At 43.6% G+C, this 14,059-nt stretch overlaps 1 protein-coding gene across 1 annotated transcript in view; it reads left to right on the plus strand.

The window, feature by feature from the left end:
- Positions 1-14,059, plus strand: part of MEIOC (meiosis specific with coiled-coil domain) — a 519,392-nt gene that overhangs the window by 100,285 nt on the left and 405,048 nt on the right. Inside the window, exon 4 of the mRNA XM_069242027.1 lies at positions 1,508-1,612. Coding sequence (XP_069098128.1) covers positions 1,508-1,612 — 105 coding nt within the window. The remainder of the gene's footprint in view (positions 1-1,507; positions 1,613-14,059) is intronic.

Below are 14,059 nucleotides of genomic sequence, written 5' to 3' on the forward strand. Positions count from 1 at the left end.
GCTAAAGGACAGGATGAAGCTCAGACTGTTTGTATTGCAAAAGAGTCTCCAAGACACGGCTTCAGGGAGGTCTGCGGGCAGGGAGAAAAGTGAACCTTCTACTTCTTTTTTTTCATCACTGTCCAAGGACACCAAGAGGGATAGATGAAGAGCGTCAATTGCAGAGGAAAATGGCTAGTTTCTAGCCAAACGTCCATTACGGTGAACTTGGGTACAGTGCCAGTTTACTCGACATTGAAGGGTAAAACACAGTGAAAGAAGTGGCAATCTAAGCGTTCATTGATGTCAAAGGATCCTAAGGCTGTTGCTTTCGAGACCACATTCAACACAGAGGCCAGTTGTAATTGATACCACCTCTGACGTAGAGACCTTTTGGTTATTATACTTATCTTCTGAGTGGCTCTGCCATTTGAAGAAGATGAAGCTCCCAAATACTTCTAACTCTCAATTGAAGGAACTCCAGTGGTTAACTTATCTACTACCTCTGTTTGCTTTTATAGCAGAGTTTCTTTCTCACAACTTTGTTCTAAGTTAGTTTTTTGAGATGTTTTTCCAACTGCATCCTCCAGCATCAAAGCTTCAACGAGTTTTTAATGTTTTCTGCCTGTTATACCACTGTCAACCAGTACCTCTACCTCATGGAACACTATTGTTTGTGGTTCTTCTTCATTATTTCATCATTAAAAATGTTTCATCAGAGTTTCATTAGCTTCAAATTAGCATTAGCTTGATTCTTCCTGTGTTTTCTCCAAATTCCTCTTTAGTTGCAGAAAGTAATTTTCTGATTAGCCACTAAACAGTAGAGCTCTAAAGTTGGATAGTAACTGTACTTGGAGAAAATCTGACATTCCCTTCATCACGTTTAATGCAAAGATCTGTTGTTAGGCTAATAGAAATTGAATTGCAGCCATTGTTTGCTGGATTGTTACTGCAGGATGACATGCATGTCCCTACTATACGGACCCTAACACCTTTAGTGGCCTCCCAGTTCTTTTTTATATCTTCTTATCACAGAGTCACAGTTTTGTTTCACTAGACCTATTTGCCCTGACTCAGTTGCCCCATAGATAATTTATTGCTAGTAAAATCTTTCTGTGGGTTTAGGGGAGGATGGACTGAATGTAACAAGAAGTACAATTTACTCGCTGTAGTGAGTCATGTATTGGTGTTTGAAGTCTCACCTTCCTCCAGACGAGCGACATGTCAGCCTGGCTCTGTTTCTGTAATGACCTGGATAAAAACACAGGAACCAACCGTGGAAGCGTGGTGGAGGATATGAGATAACCATCCTAGTTTCAAATAGAGCGCATGTGCCGAGGATTATAACTTATCTTATATTTGATACTGGGGAAAAAGTGCTGCATTTTATTTACCATAATGCTCTCATATTACTTTGAAGTCTGGAGGAACAGGGACATAAAGCTACCAATAGAAGAGTCACTGCATTGAGTAACCTGTACTAACAGTCATTCTTGTGTTTTTTTTTGTATTTGTTTTGTTTTGTTAGGATTCAGAGTGAAAGAAGTGAATATGGCAGTGAGACAGACTTGTATGGACTGGTGTCTAACATCTTGGAAGAACCAGATAAGTCGCAGACATTTTTTGCTGATGGGTCCGTTGTTTTCCTTTTAAAAGTTTGGTGATGGTTTTTACCCTGCTTTTTAAAAATTATTTCTACAGTAAGAATGTAAAAAAACTTAAACTAATGAAAATATTTTTCGGTATGTATTAAATTGCATTTTGCATCATATTTTAATGTCTATAATCAGTTACTCTTAGAAATTCATTTTGGTGTGATGGTGTGAACAAGTGAGAACTCTTGATAACTAATGTTTATGTAGACTTAGCGGCTGATTTAGAGTTTGATTGAGAGGGCTCACAGTCACAACTATAACGAAGTGCACTCTCCGCCCAACTGAAGGTCCATCTGCCTGATTTACTGACCGGCAGACCTTAAGTATTCTATATCTAGCTATAGAGACTACTGTGTCTGTTGCTGACATACTTCTCTGATGGCCTAATGGAGTAAGGGACGTTGGAGGTTTGGCCCTTCATCAATCCCACCTGCTAGATTTAGTGCGGGCAGTCAAATGGCCAGTTTTTACTGTCCTTTAGTGCGGATAAAAACTGGCAATAAGGGGAAGTTAAAATAGCAAAATGCCCCCCACACAATGGGAGACAACTCCCATGGAGTAGGGGTCATTAGTTTTTGTAGTTTCAAAAACAAAATACTGCTGTTAAAATTTTGATGGATGGTCCGTCAGACTTTTAATACATTGACAGGAATGAGGGTGGTTCCTGCCAGTGTCAAGAGATGTCCGCTAGGTTTGTGGATACCTCTAAATTGACTGTTTTACTCAGTCACATTTACAGAGTAAATTACTCTGTATTGACGGCCATCATAAAATTCAGATTACAGTTGCTCCAAAGTCTAATTTAGGCCCCTAATGATAAATATTTTATGTGGATGTAAATGTTAACTTGCATATGTAGCTCCTGCCAACAAAAAGAGTTTGCTGAAAGACGGACAACTTCCATGTGTTAAATTTTCTCGATGATTGTTCACTTAACATAATTGTTAACAGAAGTAATCATCAGTGATCTAGTAGCTGCAGAACAGTGATTTAGCATACTCAATGTTTGAACTCTTTAAGAGAAGTAAATATGCTAATCTAATCTCATGTGTCTACCTGCCAGCAACTGGACCATCACTGCTAGGTAAAAACTGTGTTTCGTACTGTCTAAATTCAGTTGTGTGCATGTGTATGTGTTTGCATTCACAGAACCCCAGCCCTGGTGAGTGCTCTCACAAGTTCCTTGTTTTCTGCCCTTCAGTGTAGATCAGAACATGCTTCTCCTTTTTTTGGTTTTTACTTCCACCATCTGTTTTCCTTCACATCGAGTTTTTTTTTGTCTGAGCTACATTATGCTAGGTGCGCTGTCTCATCACTGTTTACATCAATTGACTCAATCTGTCCTTTTCTTGCTTGCTTAAAGGGCACGCAGTGCATGCCTTTGTCATTTGTTTTCATAGATACAGAGTCCCTGTGGATCTGCCTGCCTAAAATGCAGATCAAGGGTTTTTCAGCCTTGAAAGTTGTTGGACTTTATCACCAAGATGATGCTTTAGAAGGTAAATATGGGGCTTTATCTAGAAGGTGTTGGGGTGTTACCCATTGGAAAACTTAGTGAAAAAAAAGAATTGAAGGCATTCTGCCTCCCTTAATGCTTGGACATAACAGAATACACTCCAAGACCGGCGTATACACTCCAAGGCAGGCGTAGCACAGGAGGTGAATTCCTAGGCCTTTGCCAAGCTAGCTTCCCTGAAAAATCTTCTTGCCCAATCCTTGTGGGATACTGCAGCAATATTGGTCACACACCAAACCCAAAAGTTGAGCGCCTTTGCAATCTGATGTGCTGAACCACTTTCTTTTCTGACTTGTTCCCATGCCCTAACGTGTCCTTGGTTGAAATTAGCTGCACAACTTGGACGTTTAAGTAAACCGAACCAGGATTTTCTGTGTTCATGAAGCCAACTTTACTTGACTTTGAGGGTAATGATGCAGACCATGCTGCTGCTAAGGCCTAAATTGAGAGAAGGATAACATAATGCATCGCCCTTTGCTGCACTGTACTTGAATGATATCCTCCCTCATCTTGTATCAGGGCATGGTTCTCCAGCAATATGCATGTTTTACCTATATGCCTGGCTAGAATCACATATTCTGGGCACATTATGACCGAGGTTGATGCTAAATTTGGCCACAAAGATGTGCAAATCTGCTTAGTCTAGGCCTACGCTTCTAGAAGCTGCCTTATTTTTTCTCTTCCTTTGGATTCTTAACGCATGTTGATAATGGAAAGAACTATTAAGCAAGTTTAGTAAAAAGTTACCTTTACGGTATCTCTAACTCTTTCACAATGTCTCTGCTGTCAAGCAATAAACTCCCAAAACTAGTCTCTTTTTTTCAAATTAAGTATAACACACTGGCATGGTGGAGTGGCACTTACAATGTACACATTCATATATGCTACTGGTACTCAAACCTCTGTATTTATATATTTATATAGCTACAGACGAAATTTCCAGTTCATCCTTGATGGCTGGAATAACTACTGATTGATAATGTGTATGGGCTAAACAGAGTCATTATGAAGGCAACTTTATTCTTCTTCAACCTGAGTTTATAGATGACTTTTAGAAAGAGGATAGGAACACTTTAATGGATTTTTCTGGTATTCAGCATTAAGTAAAACTGCAGTTGAAAGTTGAACAAGTAACTCATTATGTAGCATGTGGTGCAGCTGACATTTGATTAGGAAATGATATTTCTATGTTGTGATTCTATCATGATTAGAAAGTACCACAGATGACAGAAAATGACAACCTGCCTTTGGGAATATATTGCAAACAATGACTTGGGGTAAACAGAGAAAATAGGGCAGTGGTTGGAGGCCAGAAATATAGGTTGATCATCGGGGGAACACTCTAGTAAGGTAACGCAGAGTTAGAAAGAGTCAGTATTGCATATCCTGAGGTCTATGTCCCAGGGGCGCAAGGACTTAGGGCCAGATGTAGCAAAGGGTTTTTCCCATTCTGTGTCAATGGGAAAATGTGTTCGTACATGTGGCCCTTAGTTCAGTGCACCATCACTAAATAAGTAAGTCCAGGTTATTGTAGCGCAGCACAACTCAATGAGCATTCCTGCAGCGGGGAGAGAGTTTTCCCTCAGAAGGAAAACATATGATAAGCTGGGCTCAGCTCCTCATCAGTGGATCAGTTCTTGACATTAGAGTGAATGCTCGGACAGTTTGGCAGGACCTCTTGTAATAACCTGGTATGAATGCCTCTCTAATTCACGGGTCAGCTCAAGGAGTTTATAGGGGATTGACCACTGACTTTTAGCCTAAATTACAAACTCTAGTGGGGACTTTCCAAAGTCTGAGATCACTTGTCTAAACTGTAAGGTTAAAATATGTCAACTCAAATGCATGCTTATCTTACATGTCTGTAGCCAAACCTTGAAACGTAGATATTGCACAATTTGGAGCAACCTTGTGTTGCCTTATGTTATAACCAATCATGATCTAGATGAAATGATACTTTCACAAGTTCTGCGAAAGATAGACATACTGAATGTGGACCAAAGCCAGGCAGAAAGTGGTAATAGATGTGTTTGTCAATGTATAGATACCAAATTACTCACCCTCTCTGAGTCTTGCGAGTTGCTTACTCAGGATAAGAAGATGAAAAATGGCTCATCAGGAAGGTAATGTGGAGACCTGTCTAAGAGGCATGGCAAAACATATAAAAGCAGCAAAGCAATCTGAAAGTATTCATATAAGGAGGAACCCAAAATGTAAGTGGAGGAAAACAAAGTTGCAGCAACGAAAGGGCTGGATGACTGAACTCACAGTAGAGGAGAAAACCCAAGTGTGTTTTTGTACAGGTGTGCCTATATATTGTGACTCTGTCTCAAGTGGCCCAGAAGAGGAAATGAGTCTGACCCTAGTGATAAGATGCCATTTTGAAAAGAGAATGAGGTCATAGACTGTGAAAATGCAGGTCTGATGCTACCATGTCAGTATGGGAGCCATGTTTCATGAATGCACTTGTTTGAGTTGATGGATTGCTCTCCCCTTAAGTCTCAAACCACCTGTCTGCCATGTCTTCCATGTTTTTTGCGCTGTCCCCAACGTTTGACTGTGAAGACACGAACAAGAATCCCCTTCCGTGCTGTGAACCATTTGATGTCTTAAGTGAGTTCTGAACGATTCTTTCTTATTTCCATAAACAGTAGAATATATCCGCACAGGTGTGTTCCCAGGAACACCAATTAAAAAAAAAAAATAAAAATACAATAAACCTGTGAGAGACTCCATATTCTTTCTTTAATCCAGTTGGCAAATGCAAAATATAGTACATCAGGCTGAAATCACTATTGTATTGTGCCTTTTTTTAAATTCAAAAGTAAAGAGACGATGTGGCTTTTCATAGGCTGAGCGCTCATTGTGCTGTTTAGTCACTACACGTTTACGGAACACCAGTAACTCTTAGCCTGCCCTTCATGTAGTCCAGGGCCAGTAAGTCACTTTGTTTTCTGGTTCACCAGAGGTGGATTCTTAAAAACACTTTTGCCTTTTTAAAGCTGTTGTGTTTTTTTTTTCTTCTGAAAATCTGCGTCCTTCAGGGGCAGTGTAGCTTCATTTAATGTCTTTCTTGGGATTCCTACCACTTGTTTTTACAGTGCATGCCATGTTTCCAGTCTCTCTGAGCCATTTCCTTTCTCACCCTGGTATACCATGCTCTCTCTTTTGGACAGGTGCCTCTTGCATACAGCTAAGAAGCTCTGTGAAGATAAACATTGTTTTGTCAACTTTTCCCCGGACTCTCACACCATCACGAGGTGTAAAATATGTCTCAACATACCATTTATTTGCCGAAGGATTAGGCAGGGAGGGTGTCTCAGGGCAATGTAATTATAATAGTTCTGTTATGCATCGCAGTCCACAGGCTCCAGGCTGTTCTTCAGCTCCTGGTATGATGTGGAGTGGCTTGAAGTTCTTGAGGTGAATTGGACCTCAAGTTGCTGGTGCTTCTGGTCAACATTGAGGGATGCAGTGTTAAGACATTTTAAGCGTAGGCACTAATCATTTAGGTATTCATCGTCAGTCAACATTGTCAATGTTGAGGGTTGCACAAGTGTTCTAGTCAGTGGCTGATACTTCCTCATTCAGATCAGCAGTTAGTGGCTGATACTTTCTCATTCAGATCAGCCTTTCCTTCATTATCACAAGTGCTGCAAGGGATCTTCTTACTCATATTACTGTGCAGAAGCCAAATGCCAACTTCCAGCAAGAATGAGAATCCAGAGGCTCATCATTGATATTCCATTTGCTCCAGACCCACAGCATAATACGGATGACCCCTTTCCCCGAGCCTTTGGCGGAGGACAACACGCATCCACTTATAGGATTAGAGGGTTTACTCCAGTATTGGAACTTTTATAGATTCACATGCTTGAATACTTCCCCGTTGTTGAGATGGGAGTCCCTGGTGGAATATACAACGAGGCCTAAAAATGTACATATACAATACATGGCCTAGGCCTCAATAGAATAACCTATCACAGTAATTTTGTCAAATAGATCCAAACTCAAACTTGAACCAATGAGATTGCCTTACCCCTTAGAACCTCATGTGAGGAGCTGCCTTCCCTCCGATTTTCCACTGAACGTCGTGCTGAGGAGTCTCCTTTGAGCTCTGCTCAAAACTTTTCTCTCAGAAGATCTACTACCTGAATTTTGGGACATTTCTTTTCTTCTCTGGTGCTTCAAACTGGCTACCATGTCAGACACCAAAGAAAGGCCTTTTTAGATCCTGTGCCTCTTGTTTGAAGAAAAGGCTGTATGTGGATGATCCACATGAGGAATGCATTTACTGCTTATATCCCAGCCATAAAACAAATGACTGCAAGATATGTAGAAAACCACTCAACCTCTGATGAGGATAGTGCCTCTTCCTCTATCTCTGCTCCTAAAACACATGTTAAAGAAAACATGAGGGCTCAAATGTTCAAAAGCCACCCAAGAAAATGGCACAGAAATCAGCTGGGACTTCTTCTAAAAGGCATAGCTCTCCGCAGAAAAAGAAAACAGGCAAAGCATGTCTCAGAAAATCCTCTAAAAAAACTGTTTCTGAACCGGCTACTCCACCTCTGAAAGTTCTCCACAAGCTCAAGAAACCAAGTTCAGCACCGTCAACTACGCCATCGTTTCATCAGTGACGCCAGTCATAGTCACTCTATCAATGTCGCCGGCAGCGGCTGCAGGGTCCTTGTCGACGGGACACCCCATCTCGTCAATGCTGTTTTCGTCGACGACCCTCCCATTGACGATTGATCTCACGACGACGTTCCCGTCAGCGGTGCGTCCGTCGACACCTCCGACGGCGCTCATGTCGACGGTACTATAGTCGTCTCACACCGTTGACTATGTTTCCAGTAACAACGATATCATCGACGACACCAGGTTTTTTCTCGTCGACAGTCAAAATGTTTCCGGCAAAATGACAAAGACCATCATCATTACCTACGTACCACTCTGCAGAGCATACTCCTCTTAAGAGGCTTTCAAAGACTCATTTGTAATTGTAATTGTATTCGTATTTATATAGCGCTTACTACCCCTGACGAGGCGTCGAAGCGCTTTTCGATGAGTAGCACGCTACTCCGGTACCCAACAAGAATTAGTGATGGATTAGTATAATTTAATAAGGAGTACAGTTTTAGTATTATTATGAGTTAATTTGAGATGCAGATATGAGAGTTTGTTAGTTAGATTGACTGGAGTAATGGAGGGGTGGAGGAGGAAAGAAATCCAGAAGTGTTAATTGGGAGTTTATCCTTCATTTACTCAATCCAAAGGCTTGAGATGAATAAAAGGGGAGCGGAGGGGAAAGAGGATGTGGAAGGGTTAGGGAGAGCATAGTAGCAGGGTGAGATGAATGCAGGAGAATTTAGTAGGGTTGTGTGGGAGGTCACAGAGGTAGAGTGAGGTTTGGTGAGTTAGATGTGTAGGTGGAGGGAAGAGCTTAGGCAGAGATATTTAGGAGATGAAAGTGGTCGAGGGGATTTGGGATGAGTCCGAGTGAGAATGGAGGATAGTTTGATAGAGACATGACATAAGAGTGATGAGTAGGAGCCATGCAATGATCCACAAACATGCCAGGCACAGAAACAACATATACACATACATACACATATATATATATATTTATACACACACACACACATGAATACACACACATATGCACATACAATACATAATTAGAATCATGGGTAAAAAATACCTAGTCATCCATCCATCATCCTGGTAAAAGGCGGGAATTCCTTTACCTACTTCGAGGGTGGACGGGGTGTGGCTCAGCGGGCGGAGCTTACAGGTGCTTTATAAAGGGAGAACCTTCCACTCTGCGTCTCCAGCAGAGGAAGACAGAACCCGCGCGTCTCAGTCAGACACAGACTACGCTCCAGTACATCACCAGCCCACCTCCAGGAAGGATTCCAGATCCCCTCTGCCATGGGATCTCTGAGCGCACAGCCCTGCCCCATCTTTGCCAAGCCCAAGAGTCAGGGTGGGCTGCCCCCTCCAGAAAGGTGAGCCTCAACTGCGGCATCTGCTGCGTTTATATTGTACACTAGGGGTACGTGATGGGCCATGGGGTAAACGTCTCCAGCAACCTTGTGTGCCTTTGGCAATGTTATTGTTACTAGTGCGTCTTTGTGGAGATGTCCTCGTGCTTCTGCGCATCAACAACGCACCACGTGAATCGGCGGTAAACGCAGTGGGGTCGTTTTGGAAAAGCTGTCCATCATCCTGGTAAGAGGCGGGAATTCCTTTACCTACTTCGAGGGTGGACGGGGCGTGGCTCAGCGGGCGGAGCTTACAGGTGCTTTATGAAGGGAGAACCTTCTACTCTGTGTCTCCCGGAGAGGAAGATAGAACCCGCACGTCACAGTCAGATACAGATTACGCTCCAGTACATCATCAGTTCACCTCCAGAAGCTGAGCTTCAACTGCGGCACCTGCTACGTTTATAATTGTATTTGACACCGTCTGTCACATCACCAAGTAAGGTGTCAAGACTTTTGCCATCTCGCTTTTTAGATGGCGACGATGATGACGAATCAGAACAAGACTGAGTATTTGGAGTAGCCAGGAGTCCGTCCCAGTTACATGTAAAATGTCAGGAGTACTCGGATGACGACTCCAATTATTATCAGCATTACTATGATCCAGTCCCACAGCAGCAACAACAAGGAATGGTGTGCTTACCTTCTGGTCTGGTTTCTGACCTACAGGCCATGCTGGCGGATTATAGGGAGCATTTCCATCCACAGTCGGCAAAGGATCCTACTCCAGTGGTTACGGCACCATGTACTCCGGTACCTCTACCAGTTCTCCCTGCTACTCTGCAGATTCCTCCTCAAGCTCCAGAGTCCAGAAGCCCAGGCTTTGTCAGACGAAGCGGCTGAAGAAGTTCTTCCGGAGCAGGATGAATGGGATGACTATGCATTCCCAGCACCCCTCCACCGGAGCCAACTTCTGTTCAGTGCCCTCCGGAGGATATTGGATCTTTTAATAATTTATTGGAAAAAGTGGCTGCACGATTTGAGCTGCAAATGCCATCCACACAGCAGGATTGCTTCTTATACGACTTTAAAGCACCACATTGGAAGGTGGTCATAGCAATCCCTATTATAGAACACGTATGGAATCGGGGACTAAAAATTTGCATACTCTTGCTACGGTGCCAGCGATATTGCCAAAGCTAGATAAAAAATATAAAGTGACAGATGACGCCCGTGCTTGCCTGGTAGGACATCCGAAACCAGACTCATTGGTTTCTCAGGCTGCCCAGTGACGTTCTAGAAACCCACCTCTATCTGCACCCCCAGACAAGGATGGTAGATGCCTTCACAACATTGGAAAAATATTTTTTTCCATGTCTGCCATTGTGGTCCATGCTGCGAACTCCATGGCGCTCCTGGAAAGATGACAGGCAGCTATGGTAGGACATTTCTCACTCTGTAGATCTTCCTGATTCTAGCAAGACGGAAGCGAGGAAGAAGCTCATTGAGGGTCAGCGCACATCTGCAGAGGTTATTGATTGTGCATTAGACATTGCCGCTATCGGATTTCGGCTCCTGGCTGGATCAGCTGTCTTAAGGCACCAAGAGTGGCTTAAAGCCACAAATTTTCAACCGGATGTACAAACCAAAATTCTTGACCTTCCTTATGATGGACAAGACCTTTTTCGCATGCATGTGGATGACGCTCTCCAAACAATCAAAGCGGACCCTGATACCGCCAGGTCTTTAGGATCACTGTAGTATAAGCGCACACCCTTTCGAGGAGCCAGCGGTAGAGGACACTCTTTCTTTCGAGGTGGTTACCAATCATTCAGGTACCCAGCTTATTCCTCACAATTCCAGTCTTCCACACCCCAATATCATCAGAGGCAGCCTCCAGCGGCGACAAACAGCAGACCTCCTCCCAGAGGAAAGTCGGGGAGACAATCTAAAGACACAAACGACAAGTGGGTTCTCAACATAATAGCTTTTGGTCATCTGCTAGAGTTCACTTGCATGCCCCCCGAGACTCCGCCTTCCCGGGTACGTCAACAGCATGTACACCTTCTCCTTCTGGAAATAGATGTTATGTTGCCCAAAGGAAGAGGCTTCTATTCTTGCTTCTTTCTGATCAGGAAGAAATGTCGTCTGTAGAGACCCATCCTGGATCTGAGGGAGCTCAACAAATATCTAAGGAAGCAGTCCTTCCACATGGTAGGAACACTGAAGGATGTTTTGCAACTTCTCAACAGAGGAGATTTTATGGCTTCCCTAGACCTGCAGGATGCCTACTTCCACAAACCCATTCACCCGAAGCACAAGAAATTCTTAAGATTAATGGTAGCTAGCCGGCACTTTCAATTCAAAGTGCTACTTTTCGGCCTCCAATCTGCTCCCCGGATTTTTACAAAGTGCCTAGCCCCTGTTGCAGCATATCAGAGGCGCTACAGTCACCAAATATTCCCATATCTGGAAAACTGGTTACTTAAGGCTTCCGACATCCAGTCTCTACGTTATTCTCCCAAGACCACTTTACGCCTGTTCAAACAATTAGGTCTCACTCTCAATCGAGAGAAGTCCCATCTTCATCTTACCATAATAGTTTTCCTGGGTGTTATATTGGACACTACTCAAACAAAGGCGTTCCCAGCAGAGGAAAGACAACTGAAACTCGTCACCCTAGCAGGCGCAGTTCAGAAAAGAAAGTCTCTTTCAGTTCGTTATTGAGTCCTCCTGTATCAATCTGATTCCCCACTGTCGCCTTCGGATGTGCCCACAATGGAAACAGACGCAAGGTTCCTTCGTGGACATCATACAGATATCAGCAAGGATCGTAGATTCCCTTGATTGGTGGACAACACTAGCAAACATCTCAAGGGTTTAGGATTCTTAGCTCAGGTCCCTCCGTTTATGATAACGGGCGCTTCGATGGAGGGATGGGGTGCATGTCTTCAAGACCTTCAAGTGAGTGGCAGGTGGCCTCCTTCTAATGCTACTCTTCACATCAACCTCCTTGAGCTGAGAGCTGTGTACCTGGCACTGCAGGCTTTCCTGCCAAGAATCCGAGGCTCATCTGTGCTGGTACGAACAGACAATACGACCACCATGCACTACATCAACAAACAAGGAGGGACTTGGTCTCATCTGCTGTCCAGGGAAGCTCAGATCATTTGGACCTGGTGCATTCAACATTCAGTGCACATAAGAGCAGAACACCTTCCAGGAGTGAGCAACACCACAGCAGACTTACTAAGCAGGCTCGTGCATCTTCCCACGAATCAGGGGACGCTGGACGCGATATTCCTCAGATGGGGAAAACCAAATATGGACCTGTTTGCGATGTCCCAGAATGCGAAATGCCGGTTTTATGCAAGCTAGCATCACCAACCAGGGTCGTGGAGAAATGCCCTTTCGATAGCATGGTCAGGGATTTATGCTTACGCTTTTCCTCCGATACCTCTACTTCCGCGGGTCATCAGCATGGTCAAATCGGAGCCATATCAGATACTCCTAGTTTCTCCAGCCTGGCCATGTCAGTCGTGGTACACAGAGCTTCTGTTGCTGTCCTCGTGTCCTCCCATCAGGTTGACTACGATTCCGGAGCTATTAACCATTAACCAGGGCCAAGTGAGGCATCCGGATCCCAAGTCTCTCAGATTATGTGCATGGCTCCTGAGTTAAATGAATTTGGCCATTTTTAATATTCCTATTGACTGCAAGACTGTTCTAGCTAAAGCGCTGATAGCACTAGTAAAACATACAAATTAAAATGGAAATGATTTTGCTTATGGTGTGTTTCTAATGGCATTCACCCTCTTACATCCGCTCCAGAGCAGGTTTTACCTTACCTTATCTTCTTCATCTGGTGCGCTCTGGTCTCGCCCAGGCATCTGTTAAAGTTAACTTGGCTGCTATCTCCAGATATAGACGGCTTTGTAAGATGCCATCCCTCTGGTCTTATAGGCTCATCAAGCAATACATGAAAGGTCTGTTCTGGTCTTTTCCTCCAGCGAGAGCACCGCCTCCAGCTTTGCAGCTAAATATAGTCCTGGGTCAGCTAATGAAGTAGCCATTTGAGCCCATTCATAACTCAGACATCAAATACCTCACCTGGAAGGTGGCGCTTCTCTTGGCCTTAACGTCTGCTTGTCAAGTCAGCGAGATTCAAGCATTTACCATCCAGGAACCCTTTCTGAAATTTGTTGGCGATAATCATTGTGCGAACAAATCCTAAGTTTATCCCCAAGGTTCCATCAGACTTCCATACTAATGAGCCAGTGGTGCTGAAGGCCTTCTTTCCACAGCCTCAGACTGGAGCACAAAGATCGCTTCATTCTCTTGATGTCAGAAGATGCCTTAAGTTTTATTTGCAGCAAACTTCTTCGATCCGGAAATCAAATCAACTCTTTGTTGCATTTAGTGCGCCCAGAAGAGGCCTTCCTGTCACAAAACAGACTATTTCTTGATTGATCTCAAACGCAATAGCGTTTTGCCATCAAAGGGCTGGACGCCAGAGTACGTGCGCATTCCACCAGGGCAGTCTCTACATCCTGTGCGCTCTTCTATGGGGTGTCCCTGCCGGGCATCTGTCGAGCAGCGACGTGGAGAACGACACACGCCTTTACAAAGCATTACTGTCTGGATGCTGAGACACTCGGAGATGCAGTGGTGGGTCAAGCAGTCCTTAGGCATTTTTTCCGATAAGGTGAGCTGTTTTCCCACCATCTGCTTCTGCTGTAATATCACATTTTCTGTTCAATATTAACGTACATCTTATGCATATAGATTTATGTTTGAGTGGGTTAGCTCTTATTGCTTTGCATTTACCTGTTCTAATGCAGATTATATTTTATTATATGATAAACAGTATTTTACGAATACCGAAAAGGTGCTGGTAACTGCTTGCTAGTCTTATCCAAGCA

This window comes from Pleurodeles waltl, chromosome 6 (genome assembly GCF_031143425.1).
Source record: "Pleurodeles waltl isolate 20211129_DDA chromosome 6, aPleWal1.hap1.20221129, whole genome shotgun sequence".
Lineage (NCBI taxonomy): Eukaryota > Metazoa > Chordata > Amphibia > Caudata > Salamandridae > Pleurodeles > Pleurodeles waltl.